General features: G+C 44.5%; 3 protein-coding genes across 6 annotated transcripts in view; 2 read left to right on the forward strand and 1 right to left on the reverse strand.

Annotated features, from left to right (window-relative positions):
• LOC129821979 (protein quaking-B-like) overlaps nt 1-10,664 on the forward strand; it is a 40,392-nt gene extending 29,728 nt beyond the window's left edge. The window contains exons 5-8 of one of the 4 annotated variants that reach the window (XR_008754453.1): nt 172-259; nt 730-1,026; nt 1,359-1,640; nt 6,016-6,040. Coding sequence is in view for 3 of the 4 variants with exons in the window: in XM_055879814.1 (XP_055735789.1) it covers nt 172-259; nt 730-1,026; nt 1,566-1,666 (486 nt within the window). In the remaining variant the exon portion in view is untranslated. Of the gene's footprint in view, nt 1-171; nt 260-729; nt 1,027-1,358; nt 4,996-6,015 lie in introns of those variants that run through there. The other 3 variants (XM_055879901.1, XM_055879814.1, XM_055879984.1) reach the window with 3 other exon arrangements.
• Nucleotides 10,665-11,536: 872 nt separating this feature from the next.
• Nucleotides 11,537-15,497, forward strand: LOC129822138 (mitochondrial import inner membrane translocase subunit Tim23-like). The gene is made up of 7 exons (XM_055880157.1): nt 11,537-12,318; nt 12,455-12,513; nt 12,637-12,730; nt 12,888-12,972; nt 13,121-13,179; nt 13,308-13,418; nt 13,667-15,497. Exons 1-7 carry the CDS (start codon nt 12,222-12,224, stop codon nt 13,780-13,782), a joined length of 621 nt encoding a protein of 206 aa, XP_055736132.1. The 5' UTR covers nt 11,537-12,221; the 3' UTR covers nt 13,783-15,497.
• Nucleotides 15,498-15,712: 215 nt separating this feature from the next.
• Nucleotides 15,713-21,323, reverse strand: LOC129822183 (chymotrypsin-like elastase family member 2A). The gene is made up of 6 exons (XM_055880282.1): nt 21,141-21,323; nt 20,657-20,766; nt 17,318-17,412; nt 16,772-17,052; nt 16,429-16,592; nt 15,713-16,225 (listed from the first exon to the last, which is right to left on the reverse strand). Exons 1-6 carry the CDS (start codon nt 21,268-21,270, stop codon nt 16,046-16,048), a joined length of 960 nt encoding a protein of 319 aa, XP_055736257.1. The 5' UTR covers nt 21,271-21,323; the 3' UTR covers nt 15,713-16,045.
• Between the last annotated feature and the right edge of the window lie 3,056 nt (nt 21,324-24,379).

Genomic DNA, 24,379 nt, shown 5'->3' on the forward strand with positions numbered 1-24,379 from the left:
ACCTAGCTGTACATCCCTCACAATCTGTTGGCCAAAGCGTAGCATAATCCAACCTTTAGCCAACTGTGTGTGTGTGTGTGTGTGTGTGTGTGTGTGTGTGTGTGTGTGTGTGTGTGTGTGTGTGTGTGTGTGTGTGTGTGTGTGTGTGTGTGTGTGTGTGTGTGTGTGTAGGCTGATGGAGAGGACAGTCTAAAAAAGATGCAGCTAATGGAGCTCGCCATTCTCAACGGAACCTACAGAGACGCCAACATCAAGCAACGTAAGGATGACATCATCAGGAAGCGGCCTCTCTCTCTCTATGTGTCTGTGTGGGTGTCTGTGTGGCTGTGGGTGGGTGTGTCTGTGTCTGTGGGTGTGTCTGTGGGTGTGTCTGTTTGGCTGTGTGGGTGTGTCTGTTTGGCTGTGTCTGTGGGTGTGTGGGTGGGTGTGTCTGTTTGGCTGTGTCTGTGGGTGTGTCTGTGGCTGTGTCTGTGGGTGTGTCTGTGTGGGTGTGTGGGTGCATGATGTGTGATGACATCTTCAGGAAGCGCCTGTCCTGAAACTGACTTTTTGAGGGAGGTGTTTTCTTTTCCATCTAGTAATGGATTGTCTATTTGTTCTTTCTCTCGGTCTCTCTCTCTCTCTCTCTCTCTCTCTCTCTCTCTCTCTATGTGTCTGTGGGTGTGTGTCTGTGTGGATATCTGTGGGTGTGTCTGTGTGGGTTTGTCTGTGTGTGCATGATGTGTGTAGCCACTATGGCCTTCTCCCTAGCCTCCTCTCAGCAGCCTCGGCTCATCTCCAGCCCCTCCCCTGTCATGCAGCAGGCTATGCGAAGCCCCGCCCCTGGTCAACAGCCCAACCTCATGCCTCACCTGATTCGTCAGATCCAGAGTCAGCAGGCCCTCATGCAAGGAGCCAATCAGCACGCAGCACTGATGCAGCAATCACCTGAATCAGGAGGGTTCTTCTACGCTCCCTACGAATATTCCCCCTACACCCTAACTCCATCTATACTAGAATACCCCATGGACACTACTGGTGTACTAGGTAAACACAGATACACTGATACAGACAATTATAGCATGAAACTCCTAGTACTCACAGCTGGTACGAGGAGTTTCTTGACCTCTGCGGTAGCTCTTAGTAGTTTGATCTGAGCTCTGTTGTGTGAGTCTTCCACTGTGATGAGAACATGAAGTTCCTCACTTAGGTGTTCCCAGTTAGGTTTCTCTCTGTTCAGCACACACACACACACACACACACACACACACACACACACACACACACACACACACACACACACACAGATCAAGTTGATTTGGGCATGAGGGTTGTGTTGTTGTGTTGTGACCTGGTTCTATTTCTCTCTCTGTCTCCAGGTATGGCTTTCCAAACCAAAGGCTGAGAGATGAACTCTCTCCTACACATGGACCTCTCACACACACACGCACACATGCACACACTGGACAGGCTTATCTGAAATGGGCCTCTTGTCTGTCTTCTTAATGATTCTGTCACTGTTTGATGATGTCACTGTTTGATGATGTCACTGTTAACCTCCTGTGTTTTGGTGATGTGGTGAGCAGGAGCGATGACGGCTCAGGTGCAACGCCACAATATGAGAGCCCATCCTTACCAAAGAGTAGTGAACACCGACAGAGGTCAGTTAGATCACCAGACTGTGTGAGTGGCAATACGCATTCCTGAGGGGTTTTGATTGTGTTTGCGCGACAGTGTGTGTGTGTCCGTCAGTTGACCAATGTGTGCCGCCTGCTAAGAGAGGAATGAGACCAGAATGTGAGGGGAAAGTCAAACAGTGGGCTGTGTGTAAATGTCTAACAACAGTCTGTTGTCCCCTGAATTTAGAATGGACCGTTCCTTCATCTGACTGTGACCTTGTGACTCTCTTTAGAGTTCTGAGAGCTCTCTTCACATATTATGTTTCTCACTCTCTTTCTCACTATCTCTCCTCTCCCCTCTCTTCTCTCTCCCCTCTCTTCTCTCTCCCCTCTCTTCTCTCTCCCCTCTCTTCTCTCTCCCCTCTCCTCTCTCTCCCCTCTCTCTCCTCTCCTTTCCTTCCTCTCTCATATATATATACATATATATATATATACATATCTATACATATATACTGTATATACAGTTCAAGTCGGAGGTTTACATACACCTTAGCCAAATACATTTAAACTAAGTTTTTCACAATTCCTGACATTTAATCCTAGTAACAATTCCCTGTCTTAGGTCAGTTAGGATCACCACTTTATTTTAAGAATGTGAAATGTCAGAATAATAGTAGAGAGAATGATTTACTTCAGCTTTTATTTCTTTCATCACGTTCCCAGTTTACATCCACTCAATTAGTATTTAGTAACATTGCCTTTACATTGTTTAACCTGGGGTAAACAGTTCTGGTAGACTTCCACAAGCTTCCCACAATAAGTTGTGTGAATTTTGGCCCATTCCTCCTGACATAGCTGGTGTAAATGAGTCAGGTTTGTAGGCCTCCTTGCTCGCACACGCTTTTTCTGTTCTGCCCACAAATTTTCATAGGATTGAGGTCAGGGCTTTATGATGGCCACTCCAATACCTTGACTTTGTTGTCCTTAAGCCATTTTGCCACAACTTTGGAAGTATGCTTGGGGTCATTGTCCATTTGGAAGACCCATTTGCGACCAAGCTTTAACTTCCTGACTGATGTCTTGAGATGTTGCTTCAATATATCCACATAATTTTTCTTCGACATGATGTCATCTATTTTGTGAAGTGCACCAGTCCCTCCTGCAGCAAAGCACCCCCACAACATGATGTTGCCACCCCTGTGCTTCACGGTTGGGATGGTGTTCTTCGGCTTGCAAGCCTCCCCCTTTTTCCTTCAAATATAACAATGGTCATTATGGCCAAACAGTTCTATTTTTGTTTCATCAGACCAGAGGACATTTCTCCAAAAAGTACGATCTTTGTCCCCATGTTCAGTTGCAAACCGTAGTCTGGCTTTTTTATGGTGGTTTTGGAGCAGTGGCTTCTTCCTTGCTGAGCGGCCTTTCAGGTTATGTCGATATAGGACTCGTTTTACTGTGGATATAAATACTTTGGTACCTGTTTCCTCCAGCATCTTCACAAGGTCCTTTGCTGTTGTTCTGTGATTGATTTGCACTTTTCGCACCAAGGTACGTTCATCTCTAGGAGACAGAATGCGTCTCCTTCCTCCTTCCTACTATTGTTTGTACAGATGAACGTGGTACCTTCAGGCGTTTGGAAATTGCTCCCAAGGATGAATCAGACATGTGGAGGTCTACAATTTTTTTTGCTGAGGTCTTGGCTGATTTCTTTTGATTTTCCCAAGCAAATAGGCACTGAGTTTGAAGGTAGGCCTTGAAATAAATCCACAGGTACACCTCCAATTGACTCAGAATGTCAAGTAGCCTATCAGAAGCTTCTAAAGCACAGGTGTCAAACTCATTCCACGGGGGGCCGAGTGTCTGCGGGTTTTCGCTCCTCCCTTGTACTTGATTGATGAATTAACATCACTAATTAGTTAGGAACTCCCCACACCTGGTTGTCTAGGGCTTTATTGAAAGGAAAAACCAAAAACCTGCAGACACTAGGCCCTCCGTGGAATGAGTTTGACACCCTGTTCTAAAGCAATTACATAATTTTCTGGAATTTTCCAAGCTGTTTAAATGCACAGTCAACTTAGTGTATGTAAACTTCTGACCCACTGGAATTGTGATACAGTGAGTTATAAGTGAAATAATCTGTCTGTAAACAATTGTTGGAAAAATTAAACATTACTTGTGTCATGCACAAAGTAGATGTCCTAACCGACTTGCCAAAACTATAGTTTCTTAACAAGAAATTTGTGGAGTGGTTGAAAAACGAGTTTTAATGACTCCAACCCAAGTGTATGTAAACTTACAACTTCAACTGTATATTCACACATACATACAGTACTAGTCAAAGGTTTGGACACACCTACTCATTCAAGGGTTTTTCTTTATTTGTACTATTTTCTACATTGTATAATAATAGTGAAGACATCAAAACTATGAAATAACAAATATGGAATCATATAGTAACCAAAAAAGTGTTTAACAAATTAAAATATATGTTATATTTGAGATTCTTCAAAGTAGCCACCATTTGCCTTGATGACAGCTTTGCATACTCTTGGCATTCTCTCAACCAGCTTCATGAGGTAGTCACCTGGAATGCATTTAAATTAACAGGTGTGCCTTGTTAAAAGTACATTTGTGGAATTTCTTTCCTTCTTAATGCGTTTGAGCAAGACCAAGACCAAGTCCATATCAGCAAAGAGAAATGACAGTCCATCATGACTTTAAGACATGAAGGTCAGTCAATCTGGAAAATTTCAAGAACACTTTTTTGGTTACTACATAATTCCATATGTGTTATTTCATAGTTTTGATGTCTTCACTATTATTATACAATGTAGAAAATAGTACAAATAAAGAAAAACCCTTGAATGAGAAGGTGTGTCCCTTGCTTTCTTCCTCTCTCTCTCTTTTTCTCTGTTTCCTGGTTATTTCACTACTGTTCAACCTTAGAGACAAGTAGTCATCTTTTTTTATATTGTCTTACATTACACCATTCCTTTCATTTGATTTTGTCAAAGTAAACTCTACCTTTTAATCTACTCTTTTATTTATTGATGTGGTTTTATAATGATTGTTTTGTGGATCTCATGGATCAGAGACATACAGTACTTGAAGCTGAAACAGCCACCTCATAGCCGTACTCCATATGATCCTATATACTGTGTAGTATATGACCCTATACTTCTAAAAGACTACTGAAATCTCTATTAGGAGATTTCCGTAGTGTGTGTGTGTAAAGTAAGCATTACTGGACCTTCGGGGTGGGGATGGGTTTACAGGAGAGAGAATTTAGATAGACATTCCGTTGTCATCTCATTATGCGTAGCCTGTTCTTTTTAGATAATTGTCATTTTTGCTCATGTGCTTTCCAAAAATAAATGGATGTTTTCTTTAGAGTTTAGACTTGAAGCTCTAATTCATATTTATGAAGCAAATGGTTCAAGGGTTGTTTCAGTATGACTTTATGTGTTAAAGTGATGTTGGTGTTTTCTTGGTGTCACTTTGGTAACAGTAGGACTTGCCTTGCTGTGTGTCAGCTATAGTTTAACTGGTGTGCATAGAGAACCAAAGATTGAGATAAAAAGAAGAAGAATCTGAAAACCAATATTATTATAATTTGAAAATATCTGTTAAAAATATCTGTTCTTAATTCCTTCTAAAAACCACATCTCTTAACATGTCATGGCTCTCTGTTAACTGCAGGCCTCGTTTCTTCTCTAATGCTTAACAGCAGTCTGGAAATCATCACCAGATCATTTTTAATCAATTAATTGGTCATCATTGCATTTGGTCTTTTCTGTGAAGACACCATAACGTTACACCGTAACCACTGCTGAACCCAACCTCTAGGACCTAGTGGTCGTTTCACATGTCTGATTTGGTCCATCAAGGCATTGATGATTAGGACTAGATTATGTGAGACAACTGGTGGTCCACACAAGTCGACTGGGTTGAGAAACACACTGGGTTAGTCAGAGCAGCTTTAGACGTCATTGACACTGTCACACCCTCACAAGAAACCATACCCTCTGCTCTCTCCATGGTTTCTCAGTCTGTAATGCAGCTAGCCTCACTGTAACAGTGTTCAAACCTTCTACAAAGGCTCTTTTACAATGCCTTCATTAGCAGTACATAAGCATTTATAAGTGCCTATGTCAGCAGTCACTGGTTGGCATCTCACATCGTGTCACTCACTTAATGCAGATGCCAGACCTTATGTCAACCTGCGGCTACTGACTTGTAACTGTCAATGTAGTGTTTATGAAGGTGTTGTGTGTTTGTGTGACTGGAGTAGATCTTTCATGTGGTCATCTTGACACCACTAGCTGACACTAATCTCTTTCTATCTTTTTCTGTGTGTCTTTTTTATGTTCTCATTTCTGTGTGTATGTCCGTCTGTCTCCTAACCCCCCCCCCCCAGCTGCCACGGCAACTAACCCCTGACCTCTGCCCACTGATGACCCGCCCGTGCCTCGCTCGTTGCCATGCTCTGGACAACAGCCACGCCCCTCCCCCAGAGTCACCTCTGCCTAACCAACCAGAGACCAGCGGCCATGGTAACGACCCTTCAGGACCCAATCAGGACCCAGTCACCAGCCACACCCACCCAAACACTACACTATCAAGCCATGTGCCACTTTTATAGGAAACCCCACAGCCAAACCACCCAACCACAACCCCCTTTAACCAAATCTCCTCAATCTGCACTGGTCAGATAACCTGGCTCTATTCCTTGCCCTGCACTGAGTCAATGTGGAGCTATAATATTATAATAATTCAATAATCCATATAATAACAGTCATATATGTATGATCATAATTATACTTGTCGAGCACACTGACCCTCCACGCCCACTAGTCTGACTGTCCCTGTTCTCAAAACGTCACTGTCACAAAACGTTACTTAGATCGGGATTACCAGGGCACACCAGTTTCACACAAGGTCCTCTCTAAGACTAGAGTCTCGACTGTTGCACCATGCCTGCCTTTCTACAGTGAGCGGAGCCTATCTAATGTGTAAGATCTAAGCTCTCCAGGTATAGTCTCAACCACAACGTTACAGTATTATAGAAATGCGGAGAACAAAGTGCCTTTTAGTTATTTAAATAGATCTGTTACAGACCAGCCTTTTTATGAAGGCTTTCTAATCTCCATGAAAGAGGAATAACCTGACGCCATCTTTTCTATCAACACAGTGAAAGAGATGTGGTGTATTTTACAGAACCCATCTCAATGCTGTGGTTTAACATAAACCCACACGTCTTCTGGGTTTAGAGTGAAGTGCCAAAGGGTCTGTTCCTTCCGTTTGTGCAGTAGGATCTTCTCAGCACAGTATTAATTTTGTGTCTTTATTTTATTTTGGGGAGTGATGTTTATGTATTTGTGTGTGTGTGTCTGCCTTTGAGAACACACTCTATCGTATAGTGTTGTGTTATTAGATGTGTGTGTGTGTGTGTGTGTGTGTTACATATTTGAGCCCCTAACTAGCCTCTTGCCAAGCGGTTGTGTTTACTCCACACAAACCGTCTCCTTCAAGACAAAACATGGACAATACTGTACATGTATAACATCTGTAACATCTGTTTTATAATGCAATTTTATATTATATTTTTTATGTGAGAAATAACATTAAATTATGTTTTCAGATAAGAACAGTATGCCTTACTATGAATATATTTTTTCATTCAGTTTAAGAGATAATATTGCCTCCAGCCAATGTGCCATTCACAAAGTGTCCGAAGTGTTTTTAAAGTCCTGATGTACTGAAAACCTTCACATTTTCTGGAAGATTCTTGTTTTTCAAGTTAATCTCAGTGTTGCTTACCTTCTGTAACTTCTGTATGTAAAGGAGGATTAACTCTGTAGTACTGAATATTAATCTACTCTTTGTACTAACTGACCAGTCCTGTACTTTTAACCTCTTTACTCATATCTGTCTCTGCTTTGGTTTCTTTTCAAATATATACTGTGTGAATCAGATAATTAAAAAGTGTTGTTAATGTTTAACTTTTTAAAAGCTGGTTAAAAAAAATAACTCTTTGTACTGGAAAACGATAACATATTATTAAACTGGTAGTTTAAAAAAACTAACAAACTTTGTCACTTTTTCTCTGTAGCATCTAAAGTTTCCTCAGAGCTTCCTTTCTGCGTACTAATCTTAGACACACTGCAGATACTATTGGAATACACTTATATACTTTAGAAAGAAAGTACGCTAGACATACTTGTTCCCCCTTCCCCCTCATCTCTCTGGCTCTCTCCCACTCAAACAGCTAGACAGATTTTAAAAAGGAGATTCCAAGATGATGGGCAATCTGAAGCAAATCGATTGTGCAACCTAACCTCACTCACTCACACCTACCTACCTACCCACACACAAACATGCAAACACATCTTCTGAGCGAACTATACTGGAACACCGTGGCTCTCCCTAACATATAGTATCTCTCTCATTCCACGGTTAATTACAGCCATGTGTCATATTTTAACTGCTGTACATTCTTTCTCTCGAAGACTGCACCCAAGCACACATACGGTATATAGACCTATAAAATATTTCTTTGACAGGGCTGTCAGTGGGTTGTTCTCTCCCTGCCCTTCCTACACCCTCTCTGGGTGTAATTGAGGTAATTGAGCCCCAGGCTTGGCTCTGGGCCTGTGTTCCGGATACTGCCCCTGCAGCTGTTGGGGGAGAAGGAGTATGATCTGGCAACCCGCTAGACTAGAGTGTGGGAGCAAGAACATCAATATGACTGTCCTATGGAAGGAGAGTGGGCTAAAAGAGAAAGATTGAGAATGAGTGCGAGGGAGAAGAAGAAATGCCAAGGAAGAGAAGATAAAGGTTTGCCTTTCCCCATATGCTCCCTTTTCCTACTGCGTCATTCTCCCATTTGGGGTTTGAGGCAGATGCACCTGTCAGAAACATCTAGAACACTGTGTGTGTTTGTGTGTGTGTGCTCTCGATTTTGGCTGTTCCTGTTTTGTCTAGTTTTATGATGTTCAGTCCAGGATCCAGTGGTGGAAAAAGTTCCTTTACAGAAAATTACTCAAGTAACCCAGTAAAATACTACTTGAGTAAAAGTCTAAGTATTTTGTTTTAAATATACTTAAGTATCAAAAGTAAATGTAATTGCTAAAATATACTTGGGTATCAAAATTAAAAGTATAAATCGATTCAAATTCCTTATATTAAGCAAACCTGGATAGCCAGGGGCAGACCTACACTCAGACATAATTTACAAACGATGCATTTGTGTTGAGTTAGTCAGCCCGATCCGAGGCAGTTGAGATGACCAGGGATATTCTCTTGACAAGTGTGTGAATTGGACCATTTTCCTGTCCTGCTAAGCATTCCAAATGTAACGAGTACACTTGGGTGTCAGGGAAAATGTAAAATGTTTTCTTAACGAATGTAGTGAAGTAAAAGTTTTCATAAATATAAATAGTAAAATCATTTTTTCTTAAGTACTTAGCACCACTGCCAGGATCTCTCAGACTTTCGCCAGACCATGTGGTAAGCTCCTCTCCTCTCTGTCTAATCTAGCCGACAGACAATACTAGCCCACAGCTTCCAATACTCGGATAACCATGTCATTGCTACCTTGAAAGGAAATTCATATAGCAAGTCAAAACGTACAAATATCTAGGAGTTTGAGTGAATGAGAAGCTGAGCTTCACTAATCATGTTGAGAAGCTGGTAAAGAAACTCAAGTTGGGCCTCCCGAGTGGCGTGGTGGTCTAAGGCGTCACTACAGACCCAGGTTCCTTCCCAGACTGTGTAACAGCCTGCCGAGACCAATGAGGCGGCACACAATTGGCCCAGCGTCGTTCGGGTTAGGGGAGTGTTTGGCCGGCCAGGATTTCCTTGACCCTTCACGCTCTAGCGACTCCTTGTGGAGGACCGGGCGCCTGTAAGCTGGCCTGGGTCGCCAGCTGGACGGTGTTTCCTCCGACACATTGGTGCGGCTGGCTTCCGGCTTAAGCGAGCAGTGTCAAGAAGCAGTGTGGCTTGTCAGGGTCGTATTTTGGAGGACGCATGGTTCTCGACCTTCGCCTTTCCCGAGTCCATAGGGGAGTTGCAGCGATGGGACAAGACTGTAACTACCATTTGGATATCCAGAAATTGGGGAGAAAAAGTGGTAAAAGTAAAAAAAAATTGAGAATAGGTTTTTATTACCTTCATAAGGTTTGTTTTTCTTTGGAGCCAGAAAAGCGCTGATACGGTGTACATTCCTGTCTGTGTTGGACTACAGTGATGTTATTTACATGCCAACCTCAAGTTCTACCCTGAAGACACTTGATTCTGTGCAGCATGCATCCTTTAAGATTACCACCAACCAAAAGCGTCTCACACATCACTATGATCTCTATAGTGCTGTTGGCTGGTCTTCTTTGACTCCACGTAGGCTTAAATATTGGTGTACTATGATCTACACTGAATATACAAACATTAAGAACCCCTTCCTAACATTGGGTTGCACCCCCCCACCCCCACACTTTTGCTGTCAGAACAGCCTCAATTTGTCAGGGCATGGAATCTACAAGGTGTGGAAAGCGTTCCACAGGGATACTGGCCCATGTTGACTCCAAATCTTCCCACAGTTGTCAAGTTGGCTTGATGTCCTTTGGGTGGGTGACACTACACATAGGAAACTGTTGAGCGTGAACAATCCAGCAGTGTAGCAGTGTTGCAGTTCCTGACACAAAACAATGTGCCTGGCACCTACTACCAGACCATAGCTTGAAACACCAGAATCTTGTTTCCTTTGAGGAGTTTAAAAGTTTGCTTGACTCACATGTTACTGAGGAATGTGATTGTCATTAGGGCTTCATGCGGTGTTACATATGGTTGATTTTTATCTACGACGTTGGAATGTTTCTGTAATTGTAACGTATAAATGTTGTTAATGGTGTGTCTATGCCTGATATTTGTCAGAAACATGGTTCCCCCCTGTCTTGTTAGGACCAGGTCTCACTTGAAAAATAGATTTGATCTCAATGAGACTAACCTGGATATATAAAGGCTATATCAAATAAAATTGTAAAACACTGCACTGAGCCTGTTTAAAGAGCCACAATGTTCACTTCTTGTCTCTGTGACAGCAAGCACACACACAAGGGTCCTGTTGAGGCCCCTTTCTGTACTGGTTTAGTTCAGCTTTAGTTCAGCTGAGAGAAAAAAGAGAGGGTGGAGATAGCTAAGATCGAGAGAGAGATCTAGTAACAAGTGTGCATGTGGGAGAGAGAAGAAGAAGAAGATTAAAGATGACATCACAGCTATTTTTCTCACATACACCATTTTTTTGGGCTGTGCCCCCTCCTCCCTCCTGGTGATTGGCTGAGGATGAGCTAGCCTCTTGGCCAGTCCGTATGTGTGTGTGCGTGTGTGCATGCGTGCGCGTGAGACTGAATAGGGTATTGTACGAGGCCAGCGGGTTCACATATCTCCCATTCGGGGACAACAGTTACTCACAGACTGTGCCAGGCAGCTTGAACACACACACACACACACACACACACACACACACACACACACACACACACACACACACACACACACACACACACACACACACACACACACACACACACACACACACACACACACACACACACACACAGCAACAATGACAATCTTCATCGCTCCACTTGGACTGGGCTGAATACACAATAACACAAGGCAGCTACAGTGGCTGCATCTAAATAAGACATTTTTTGTTATTTGTGTGTGTTTTTTTTAAATCACAATAAATGTATTCAGTATCCCTCTGACCCGCAACAGATGGCTGGACTGTGTAGGCCAGGCCTACACACACTAAGGAGGGCGCAAGCCAAAACATTTGTGTGTGTGGGTGTGTCTATGCAAAGCAAAACAGATTTATAGTGAACAAAGACCTAACACACATTAAAGTCTCATCAAAGAGAGTACTGGTGGTCTCCATAGTCTGGTCACAGATGAAATGGGAATTAAAGGGAAGATGAAAGGAGTTAGTTATTATACTCTTTGGGGTCTGGTCTTTCGGTTACAGACGAACTGGCGTTGAGCGATTTAATGTTACTTTGCTTCCATCTAGCGCAATATATTAGTACTTTAACTGACCCTGTGATGTCATGAACCGTCGCAAAGATTATCGGACCCTTTACGCTTCATTTACATCTGAATGTATGGCTTTTGTCACTTCAGTCATCTCAAATGTATTTCGATATGTTTATAGCCCCGTATCAAATGCAATAATTGCTTTATTTCACCCGTTTTACGTTTAGTTATTGACCTCAATGCTGTGTTTACGTTTTTTTTACGTAATCATCTGTGTGGTCGCTTTACGGCAAAGCGTGGAGGTCAGAGAAGCATGATGAAAAGGCTGGGTTCCAACCATCCATTACAAAAATCAGATCAGTTCAATACCTGACTACTTACAGTAAGACAGTGTACAAACCCATTGAAACGTAAACATATTACTGCGTTGTAGATACCAGGAAATATCGCTATATAGCTTTTCCAACGAGAACTGTCGGTCTCTCGGCTTGCATCATACCGTTTGGTCTGCTAGGCTAGCTAGCTAGCTCACCCAACCAGCATCTCCAATCCGAAGCATTTGCCGGGTGTGTTTCCAGATCTTCCCCAGACATGGACAACAATGCCCCCGGATCGGGAGGGAAAGGTGGCTTCGGGAGTCTCTTTGGCGGCAGCGAATACTCCAACACAGAACTCGCCGGTGTCCCATGTAAGTGCCCCTGACAATTTATGCATGTACCTAGCTAGCATGCTAACTAGCGTTAGCTAGACAAGTTGACATCACAGAGGTGGTTAAGGTTTATGTTGAACATGACAACTGTTGAATTGTCCAATTTTCTACACAGTGACTGGAATGAGCCCCCTGTCACCTTATCTCAATGTCGACCCCCGCTACCTCGTACAGGTAAAATATTCTAGTTAGCTAGTAGTATACATTTGACCTCAATCAATAAATGTAGAATTGATTTGTGTCATTCCCAATAACATGTCGACTAAGATAACAGATGTTAACCTGCGTGTGTTCCAGGACACAGATGAGTTCATTCTGCCCACAGGGGCCAGCAAAACCAGAGGGAGGTTTGAACTGGCCTTCTTCACCATTGGGGGCTGCTGCATCACAGGTGAGATGCATACTCCCTCTCTCCCTTCCTTCCTCCCTCAGTTTCTCTCTCTCTCTCCCTCTCTCATCTCTTCTCTCTGTCCTTTTCACTCCCCCTCTCCCAGATTAAGTTATGTTGTCTGCTGGTTCTGCTTGTATCTGATTCTCTCCATCTCTAGGAGCTGCGTTTGGGACAGTGAATGGTCTGAGGATGGGGTTGAAGGATACAAGAGAAATGGGCTGGACTAAACCTCGCAACGTCCAGTAAGCACCACTATGTTCTTCCAGTAGTATGTGGCTTTAGTGTTATCACGTTGGAGGCGGGTCTTAGTCATGCTAATAGAAATGCTATATTGTATGGTGCTCTATATACTGCTCTCTGATTGGCTCGCTTATCTGACCTTGACCGCAGGATTCTCAACATGGTGACCAGACAAGGTGCATCATGGGCCAACACACTGGGCTCTGTTGGTGAGTACTCACATCTTCCTCTCTCCTCATCTCTTCTTCATCACCATGCTAACCAGGTGTCAGGGTCTTCTGTCCTTACTATTGTTGTATTAACCATTGTGTGTGTGTGTGTGTGTGTGTGTGTGCAGCATTGTTGTACAGTGTATTTGGCGTTGCCATAGAGAAGGCTAGAGGAGCAGAGGATGATATCAACACTGTGGCTGCTGGGACTCTCACAGGCATGCTCTTCAAATCCACAGGTAGGTGTGTGTGTGTGCCCTGTCTGTGATTAGTCAAGGAGCCGTGTAAACACCATGGTCTGTCTCACTCATCTTATTGTGTGTGTGTGTGTGTGTGTGTGTGTGTCTGTGTGTGTGTGTGTGTGTGTGTGTGTGTGTGTGTGTGTGTGTGTGTGTGTGTGTGCCCTGTCTGTGATTAGTCAAGGAGCCGTGTAAACACCATGGTCTGTCTCACTCATCTTATTGGGTGTGTGTGTGTTGTGTTTCAGGAGGGCTGAAGGGAGTGGCGCGTGGTGGTCTGGCGGGGTTAGCCTTGTCCGGTGCCTACGCTCTCTACAGCAACTGGGGCCATATCAGAGGCGGCTCCTCTTCAAGTGTCTACTGAACACGTCCCTGTCTATTTGGTTTATTCCAAAATGGCACCCTCTTCCCTCCCTCCAGATCCTCAGGGAATAGGGTGCCAGTAGTCAAACCCCTCCCACAAATATCAACAGCCTATTCCCCTGTTCACTTCCTGATTATTTTTTTTTTTTTTTAAGCGGTTCTGGGATATTGGAGGAAGGACTGAGATGTCGTTAAACCATGGACAAAATGACCTCCGAGAAACACCCCTCTGTCTACACACAACTGCCCCTGCTGCCCCGCCCACCCGGTGACACAGCCCAGTCCCTTTGGGGTACCTCCCCTCTCACCCCCCATATATCTGAAAAGCTATTTCCAAGGGGTTCATGTGTTATTGTATTGGGAACTGTTTTTAGAAATGTATCTGTTGTTATATTATTGAATGCTGAGTCTAGTAGCCGGGAAGAAAGAGAGAGAGAGAGACATGTTAAGAGTATTTAGTAAGCAGAGGGAGACTGGGCCCCTGTTGTATTACTTTTCACATGTTTCCTCCCTCTCTGTGAAGTAGTCACTGATCTGACATGACTGGAGCGATGGAAACAATGCAGTGGAGATCTGTTTACACCTATCTAGTTATGCTCTCCCGAGTGGCGCAGTGGTGTAAGGCAAGAGGCGTCACTACAGTCCCTGGTTTGAATCCAGGCTGTATCACATCTGGCTGTGATTGGGAGTCCCATAGGGCGGCACACAATTGGCCCAGTGTCGTCCAGGTTTGGCCCGGGGTAGGCCATCATTGTAAATACAAATTTGTTCTTAATGGACTTACCTAGGTAAATAAAGGTTAAATGTAAAAAATAAAATGTCCGATCAGTGATTACATCGAGAAGGGGTGAAGGAATGATGGATATATTTGAAGACCTCTGCTGGTGTTACCGAAGAGGTATTTAAAGGGCAACTCCTCCACTTTTCAACCTATCTTTCATTTTCTCCAACACAATATGTGTCAACGTTTTGTGAAAATGGTGCATTTCTACATTTTGTAGAAAATAAATGTGAAGTTTAAAAGGTTCTACCTGATAACATCAAAAGTGATTTTTAAACACTGAGATTTGCAGTGACGTGGGGAGCAGGAACATACCCTGCCTTGGGCCAGAAACTCGTTGAAGGTTTTAATCTTACCCTGTGATGTCAGTTTTTTTAGGACATTCTTTTAAACCACAGATCCTAGAAACACTGTTTTCACATATGTATACATTGTTTTGATGATGGATAGGAGGTTGAAAAGTGGTGGAATTGCCCTTTAACATGTAAAGACTATTACCTCCCTATTGTAAAGCCTAGTGGTTAGCACAGAGCGCTAAAGCAAGTCTTCTCAGGCAAGGTTATTCATCATCTAAGCATGGTTCATTGAACAACCTCTGCCACACTGGTCTTAGACCTGATCATAAAGCTGCTCCATGATTGTAGTCCTGTCTCTTGATGTTGGTTGTAGTCCTTCAGATACGAACCACAAGACTCTTCTCTTCAAACTGAAGAGCAATGAGAAACTTTCCCAACACACACCCTACCAAGGCCTTACCATCAGTACTGTTCTAATGCAGCTGTTCATAGTGAGTACTATTTTCCTGTTAGTTGGGCTTGATGCTGGCCTGTTTAAAAAGTTACCTCCAAACAGTACTGGAAGTGTGTATATTATCTGTGTCGCCTTGCCTGTTAATCCCACTGTAAGAACAATACAACAAACAATGGAAATACGAATGTGTTGCCCTGGGTCTTTGTCAGTTGTGCTCATGCTGTTTACATGGTGAAAGCCTGTGTGGGGGGGGGGGGGGGGGGGGGTGCCATTGTGACTGACTGGGTTTGAATTCACCTGCCACAAACTCAGCTACACTATCGGTCAGTAAGCTAAACTAATAACCATAGTGTTCTACACCAGAAAGAAGAGCTTCACAATGTTCTGCTTTTTCTGCTAACTTTATTGGGTGCATGGTGGGAAATGTAGTCAGTAAAGAGTACAACCAGGAAGTGGAGCAGTGGTTGGGGACAGGGTGGGGGTCAAGGTGTCATAAATGCCATACAAATTGCAAATATGCACCATTTAAAATAGGATAACATGATTCTGAATGTTACATTTAGCAGAACAGAATGCTCAAGACAAAATTCGATAGGTTATGGACATGGAACAACACTGAATCATTGACATGAGTGTGATTACGAAACAAACTGCAATATGGTGTCTCTCCACAAGAAACAATGCTGTAGTTTGATGGGTGCAGAAGGGTTGTAAGGTTCTGTGTGTGTGTGGTCTAGTGCAGGAAGAAGTCTCTGATGCGGGTAGCCTCGATCCAGGGGATGTAGTTGGCGGTGCGGGTGAACACGCTGGGCTTGTTCTCCACAGTGCAGCCGATGGGGCCGAAGCTCACCACACCGTGCACCTCCCACCTGTCACGCCCCAGCTGACACAGCAGAGGACCCCCTGAGTCACCCTGAGAGGAGAGGGGGTAGAGACATTGTTAGATCACATTACGATGTTAATACAAAGTACAAGTATGTATTTCTTCCTCCCTTTTCTTTCCCATTCCTGCCTCTGTCCCACCCTTCCCTCCATCTCCCTTGCTCCCTCCTACCCTCCCTCTCTGTCCCCATCTCTCTACTGCTCTCCCTTGCTCTCTCCTCTGTCCCTTTCTACCTGGCAGGCAGCAGGTGGTCCTTCTGTATCTCTGAAGCCGGCACAGATCATGGAGTCCCGGACGCGGTCTCCCCAGAACTTCTTCTGACGGCAGGTCTTGAAGTCGATGATGGGCAGACGGGCCTGGTTCAGAGCCTCAGCCAGAGACACGTTCTCCTTCCCACCTGATACACAGACAGGGATACACCACAGGATTACCTTTTGAGTAACATTCTTGTTACTACTGAACACAACCCTGGTCGATGCTCTCTTGTCCCCAGTCTTAGTTCTCACATAAGTGGTTATAGTCTCCCTCCAGCCTCCCACCTCAACCCTTGTACCTCCCCCTCTCATCCCACCTTACCCCGAGTGTCTCCCCAGCCGGTCACCCAGCAGTATTGTCCAGGCTTCAGGTTGATCTGTTTGCGCGGCAGGCATGCATAGCGTATGTGGTTGTTGGGCACGATGTCGGTGGCAGCCTTGACCAGGGCGATGTCGTAGTCCAGCTCGCTGTGTGTGGGGTAACGGAAGTGCTCGTGACGGTAGATCCTCTTCACCGGGATAGTCCTCTCGGGCGTCTCGGAACGTTTCAGCCGATGCTTCCCCAGGACGATCCTCCAACTCCCAGCATCCTCGGCTTTACCCCTGAGACACACAGCATGGTGGGTAACTGAGTTCACACAGGGTTCAGACTGAAACTGTCACAATCCACACAGGTAATCTAGTAGTCTACTAGTCGTTGACGTTTTCTGAAGGTGTATTGACTAGTCTTTTAGTGTAGGGGTTAGAGACTAGAGCACTCCTAGGTGTTATTTCTAGCTCAGGTTAATGAGTGGTAGCACACAACATTATAGAAATGGCTCATCTTACTTAGGGAGTCAGTGTGTGTCTACTGTCTAACTGGTCTTACTTCTGGAAGCAGTGGGCAGCGGTGAGGACCCAGTTCTTGTGGATGAGTGTTCCGCCACAGACGTGGATGTAGTGCTTACTGCCTCTGGGACGAACCTGAGACACACAGGTACCATTAACCCACAAGCAAGACCTTCCTCTACAAGTCTCACATAAGTGTTCAGTGTTTCCAGATTTCTATGAAATATAACCTGCATTTAATTACAATATGAGTGAAATATTTTTCCTTCCAAAAAATGGCAATTAAGTATTTTAAAAAAGCAGCCTTTCTGTGTTGGAATGGTGTGGGCGTACCCCAACAACAGAATGGTGTGGGCTTATACCGGTCATTAAAAATATTCATGCGAGTAGACCGCTGATTGGTCAGCTCAGCCAATGAGGCAACATGACATCATGTTCTATTTAAGCAATAAGGCCCGAGGAGGTGTGGTTCCTTATTGCTTTTATAAACCAGTTACCAGCGTAAATACACTGCTCAAAAAAATAAAGGGAACACTTAAACAACACAATGTAACTCCAAGTCAATCACACTTCTGTGAAATCAAACTGTCCACTTAGGAAGCAACACTGATTGACAATACATTTCACATGCTGCTGTGCAAATGGAATAGACAACAGGTGGTAGAATAGACAACAAATGATAGGCAATTAGCAAGACACCCCCAATAAAGGAGTGGTTCTGCAGGTGGTGACCACAGACCACTTCTCAGTTCCTATGCTTCCTGGCTGATGTTTTGGTCACTTTTGAATGCTGGCGGTGCTTTCACTCTAGTGGTAGCATGAGACGGAGTCTACAACCCACACAAGTGGCTCAGGTAGTGCAGCTCATCCAGGATGGCACATCAATGCGAGCTGTGGCAAGAAGGTTTGCTGTGTCTGTCAGCGTAGTGTCCAGAGCATGGAGGCGCTACCAGGAGACAGGCCAGTACATCAGGAGATGTGGAGGAGGGCAACAACCCAGCAGCAGGACCGCTACCTCCGCCTTTGTGCAAGGAGGAGCACTGCCAGAGCCCTGCAAAATGACCTCCAGCAGGCCACAAATGTGCATGTGTCTGCTCAAACGGTCAGAAACAGACTCCATGAGGGTGGTATGAGGGCCCGACGTCCACAGGTGGGGGTTGTGCTTACAGCCCAACACCGTGCAGGACGTTTGGCATTTGCCAGAGAACACCAAGATTGGCAAATTCGCCACTGGCGCCCTGTGCTCTTCACAGATGAAAGCAGGTTCACACTGAGCACATGTGACAGAGTCTGGAGACGCCGTGGAGAACGTTCTGCTGCCTGCAACATCCTCCAGCATGACCGGTTTGGCGGTGGGTCAGTCATGGTGTGGGGTGGTATTTCTTTGGGGGGGCCGCACAGCCCTCCATGTGCTCGCCAGAGTTAGCCTGATGGCCATTAGGTACCGAGATGAGATCCTCAGACCCCTTGTGAGACCATATGCTGGTGCGGTTGGCCCTGGGTTCCTCCTAATGCAAGACAATGCTAGACCTCATGTGGCTGGAGTGTGTCAGCAGTTCCTGCAAGAGGAAGGCATTGATGCTATGGACTGGCCCTCCCGTTCCCCAGACCTGAATCCAATTGAGCACATCTGGGACATCATGTCTCACTCCATCCACCAACGCCACGTTGCACCACAGACTGTCCAGGAGTTGGCGGATGCTTTAGTCCAGGTCTGGGAGGAGATCCCTCAGGAGACCATCTGCCACCTCATCAGGAGCATGCCCAGGCGTTGTAGGGAGGTCATACAGGCACGTGGAGGCCACACACACTACTGAGCCTCATTTTGACTTGTTTTAATGACATTACATCAAAGTTGGATCAGCCTGTAGTGTGGTTTTCCACTTTAATTTTGAGTGTGACTCCAAATCCAGACCTCCGTGGGTTGATAAATTTGATTTCCATTGATAATTTTTGTGTGATTTTGTTGTCAGCACATTCAACTATGTAAAGAAAAAAGTATTTAATAAGAATATTTCATTCATTCAGATCTAGGATGTGTTATTTTAGTGTTCCCTTTATTTTTTGGAGCAGTGCATAACAGTAAACAAGTCATTTTGCATTATACCCGTGGTATATTTAAGCAATAAGACCCAAGTGAGTGTGTTCCTGGTCACGACGGAATGGGGAGTGCCTGGATAAAGCCTATACCCGTGGTATATTTAAGCAATAAGACCCAAATGAGTGTGTTCCTGGTCACGACGGAATGGGGAGTGCCTGGATAAAGCCTATACCCGTGTTATATTTAAGCAATAAGACCCAAGTGAGTGTGTTCCTGGTCACGACGGAATGGGGAGCCTGGATAAAGCCTATACCCGTGGTATATTTAAGCAATAAGACCCAAGTGAGTGTGTTCCTGGTCACGACGGAATGGGGAGTGCCTGTATAAAGCCTATACCCGTGGTATATTTAAGCAATAAGACCCAAGTGAGTGTGTTCCTGGTCACGACGGAATGGGGAGTGCCTGGATAAAGCCTATACCCGTGGTATATTTAAGCAATAAGACCCAAGTGAGTGTGTTCCTGGTCACGACGGAATGGGGAGTGCCTGGATAAAGCCTATACCCGTGGTATATTTAAGCAATAAGACCCAAGTGAGTGTGTTCCTGGTCACGACGGAATGGGGAGTGCCTGTATAAAGCCTATACCCGTGGTATATTTAAGCAATAAGACCCAAGTGAGTGTGTTCCTGGTCACGACGGAATGGGGAGTGCCTGGATAAAGCCCATAGCCGTGGTATATTGGCCATATACCACAAACCCCCAAGGTGCCTTATTGCTATTATAAACTGGTTACCAATGTAATTAGGGCAGTACAAATAAATGTTTTGTCATACCCGTGGTATACGGTCTGATATACCAAGGCTGTCAGCCTATCAGCATTCCGGGATCAAAATACACAGTTTATGTAAACTGGGTGGTTCAAGCCCTGAATGCTGATTAGCTGACAGCTGTGGTATATCAGACCGTGTAGCACAGGTATGACCAAACATTTATTTTTACTGCTCTAATTGGGTTGGTAAAAAGTTTATAATAGCAATAAGACTCCTCGGGGGTTTGTGGTCAGCATCCAGCCAATCAGCATCCAGGAGCCAAACTACCCGGTTTCTAAGAGGAAATAGCTAGCATTTTTGAAACTTCTGTTTGAGGTGGGGGGGTTTTCTCAAATTTCTGCTTTGGCCATATACGAGTATACGACTAGTCAATAACATTATTTGGAAACAAGTTAAATTATGGACAGTTACTTTTAAGTGAAAGTTTCACTTCGTCTCTAAGTAAAAATTAGGTGCCCTAAGTTAGCAGGTTGAAGTATGTTTATTGGTTTATTTGTTGATTGATTACCTGTAGGGAGACCTGCCATGGCCAGGAGTGAGGTCTGGCCTCGTTGCCAGAGACGATCCGTTCAGCCATGTTGGGTTTGTAGTGTGCCATGCCACAGTCCTTAGGCCAGTCTATAGGAGACAAAATACACATGAACTGTCAGTACAGTCAGACTAATACTGATCCTTGATCAGCCATGTCAAAGTCTGTGGGCCGGTTCAAGAATATAAGAGATCAGAGACTATGGCTGCGTTTACACAGGCACCCCAATTCTGATACTTTTTCCACTAATTGGTCTATTGACCAATCAGATCTGCTCTTTTGCTGATATTTGGGCTGCTTGTGTAAACACAGCCTTTGTGACTGTCACAGGTCAGAACAATTAGAATTATATATTTTTATGTTTGACTTTGTTTTAGTTATTGGCCCAAGTAGGAAGGGTTGAGATCACACTGAATAAATGAGAGAGAGGTGTAGTTAAGATGACTGTGTGTTTCTGGCTCACCTAGTTGCAGGACTTTGTGCTGGGCCTGGGGCAGTCTGCCGGGGGTCAGGGTGTATGCGGCGGCAGGCAGAGCCGACACACTCAACAGCAGCAGCAGAGATATGAGCGGAGGTCCAGGAACATCAACCATCTTCAGCAGAATCACTGCCTCGAGCCCACAGCTCACTATTTATACAGCACTGGACAAACTCAGTCATATACACATACACACACACACTCATAAACAAACTAATATGCGCACACACACCCCCCCCTCCCCCAAGGACAAAAAGGACCACAAAGCCCCAGCGTTGGATTGTTCTCCTGCAGCCAGGGGCTTCTGGGAGGCCCATCAGCACTTTCAACACACACACACATTCATACATGCGCATGCATGAATACATACACACAGGCACAACACGCTCCCTTGGCCGCAGACATAGGACAAACATGTAGGTCAAACACAGCTGTACTCGCCACTCACCCCATGACGTACATCACCCCCCCATCAGTCCACCTACTGATCCTGTGTCACGTGACCCGGTGACCTCTAGATGACCTTACCTGTACCCCCCCAAACCCCACCCCCTACCCCCATAAACACACACACAATTGATCAAATCAACACTCTACCCATCCATGCCTACAAGCTATTACACCCCATTACTTGTAATTATAAACTTGGTGGTTTGAGCCCTGAATGCTGATTGGCTGACAGCCATGATATATCAGACCGTATACAATGGGTATGACAAAACACTTATTTTTACTGCTTTAATAACGTTGGTAACCAGTTTATAACTCCGCGTTGCATTGTGCCTAAGAACACCCCTTGGACTCCCGGGTGGCGCAGTTGTCTAGGGCACTGCATCGCAGTGCTAGCTGCGCCACCAGAGTGTCTGGGTTCGCGCCCAGGATGGGCTGGGTTCGCGCCCAGGCTCTGTCGCAGCCGGCCGCAACCGGGAGGTCTGTGGGGCGACGCACAATTGGCATAGCGTCGTCCGGGTTAGGGAGGGTTTGGCCTGTAGGGATATCCTTGTCTCAGTATGTAAAAATGTAATAAAATGTATGCACTCTACTGTAAGTCGCTCTGGATAAGAGCGTCTGCGAAATGACTAAAATGTAAATGTAAAATGTACTACACCTCCCCGGGCCTTATTGCTTAAATAACCTCCCTCACAAGGCTTACTTTTATTTATCTAAACATTTACTTAACTATAAATTGTCACCAGTTAACCTCTGTAACCTATCCAATAAAATACAAAACCACTTCATTGGAAATACATTACATTAAATTCATCCAAACCTCCCTAGGGCTGTGGATGGATGAAGTCATCCTATATAAGTACGGCCTGCAACTAGGCCCAAGACTGTACCACTTTCATCCCACAGGGGGCGTGATGTAAAAAGAGAGAGTTAGAGAGTGAGAGCTTTGTTACTCTACATGATACATACAACTACTGTGTTTGTTCGTGAACAGTGAGACATGACAACAGTAGAAGCAGCTAGCGAGGTAAGGTTTCAGGCCTTTACTACAGTGAAAGACAGGGAATGTGCCTGCTCATCTGAACAGTGTCACTACACAGGGCCTGAATGAACTGAACATATATAGTATAGACTCACTCACCACCATGGTTCACCAAGTTTACACACACTCTGTGAGTACCTGTGTGTTTATTTTGAGAGGGTGAGGGAGTGTACTGTATATGTATAGTGCAGAGAATACATATGAAAGTGACAATAGTTATGTTTTGACCTGATTATTTAATACATGACATAGTTTTTTTTCTTCCATTGTAGATTCTTTACAATCAACCATAGCAACCATACATTCACATTCCCATACGTATTGTAATACCCTGCAGTTAGGCATTAACTGATAAATAAAAACACATATTGACGTCAAGGAATCCTGGACCTTTATGTTATTGCAGCCCTGAACCCAAGTAGTATCTCTTCTATTAAAAAGCCCAAACTTGTTTTACCTACTGGCAGATACATTTGAATACCAACAGAATTACATTTTGTTTGAGGTAACAACAAAAATATGAAGTAGCTAAAAACTACACTACATCAGTACGGAGTCCAGGTTTATACAGATGGAGTCCAGGTTTATACAGATGGAGTCCAGGTTTATACAGCTGGAGTCCAGGTTTATACAGCTGGAGTCCAGGTTTATACAGATGGAGTCCAGGTTTATACAGCTGGAGTCCAGGTTTATACAGATGGAGTCCAGGTTTATACAGATGGAGTCCAGGTTTATACAGATGGAGTCCAGTGTTAGGTTTATACAGATGGAGTCCAGGTTTATACAGATGGAGTCCAGGTTTATACAGATGGAGTCCAGTGTTAGGCTTATACAGATGGAGTCCAGGTTTATACAGCTGCAGTCCAGGTTTATACAGATGGAGTCCAGTGTTAGGTTTATACAGATGGAGTCCAGTGTTAGGTTTATACAGATGGAGTCCAGTGTTAGGTTTATACAGATGGAGTCCAGTGTTAGGTTTATACAGATGGAGTCCAGTGTTAGGTTTATACAGATGGAGTCCAGTGTTAGGTTTATACAGATGGAGTCCAATGTTAGGTTTATACAGATGGAGTCCAGTGTTAGGTTTATACAGGTGGAGTCCAGTGTTAGGTTTATACAGGTGGAGTCCAGTGTTAGGTTTATACAGGTGGAGTCCAGTGTTAGGTTTATACAGATGGAGTCCAGTGTTAGGGCAATACAGATGGACTCCAGTGTTAGGGCAATACAGATGGACTCCAGTGTTGGGGCAATACAGATGGAGTCCAGTGTTAGGGCAATACAGATGGAGTCCAGTGTTGGGGCAATACAGATGGACTCCAGTGTTGGGGCTATACAGGTGGACTCCAGTATTGGGGCAATACAGATGGACTCCAGTGTTGGGGTAATACAGATGGAGTCCAGTGTTGGGGTAATACAGATGGACTCCAGTGTTGGGGCAATACAGATGGACTCCAGTGTTGGGGCAATACAGATGGACTCCAATGTTGTGGCAATACAGATGGACTCCAGTGTTGGGGCAATACAGATGGACTCCAGTGTTAGGGCAATACAGATGGACTCCAGTGTTGGGGCTATACGATGACTCTTTTCCCTTTTAGACTGAACCCCACCAACCCCCTGTGTTAGTCCTATACAGTCATCGGTTAGTCTTATAATGGGAGAATGTCCACCTCTGGGTGTGCTTCCAGTGTTAGTCATTGGGGTTTGAGGAGCGAATGCATCGCTTTAGTGA

The sequence above is a fragment of the Salvelinus fontinalis genome, chromosome 1, assembly GCF_029448725.1.
Source record: "Salvelinus fontinalis isolate EN_2023a chromosome 1, ASM2944872v1, whole genome shotgun sequence".
Lineage (NCBI taxonomy): Eukaryota > Metazoa > Chordata > Actinopteri > Salmoniformes > Salmonidae > Salvelinus > Salvelinus fontinalis.

Coding starts and splice junctions, on each gene's coding strand:
- LOC129822138 (XM_055880157.1), top strand. CDS start 12,222: ATGGACAACAATGCCCCCGGATCGGGAGGGAAAGGTGGCTTCGGGAGT. Junction 12,514..12,636: donor ACCCCCGCTACCTCGTACAG/GTAAAATATTCT, acceptor CGTGTGTTCCAG/GACACAGATGAGTTCATTCT. Junction 13,180..13,307: donor CAACACACTGGGCTCTGTTG/GTGAGTACTCAC, acceptor GTGTGTGTGCAG/CATTGTTGTACAGTGTATTT.
- LOC129822183 (XM_055880282.1), bottom strand. CDS start 21,270: ATGGTTGATGTTCCTGGACCTCCGCTCATATCTCTGCTGCTGCTGTTG. Junction 20,767..21,140: donor GCACAAAGTCCTGCAACTAG/GTGAGCCAGAAA, acceptor TGTCTCCTATAG/ACTGGCCTAAGGACTGTGGC. Junction 17,053..17,317: donor GCTGCCCACTGCTTCCAGAA/GTAAGACCAGTT, acceptor TGTGTGTCTCAG/GGGTAAAGCCGAGGATGCTG.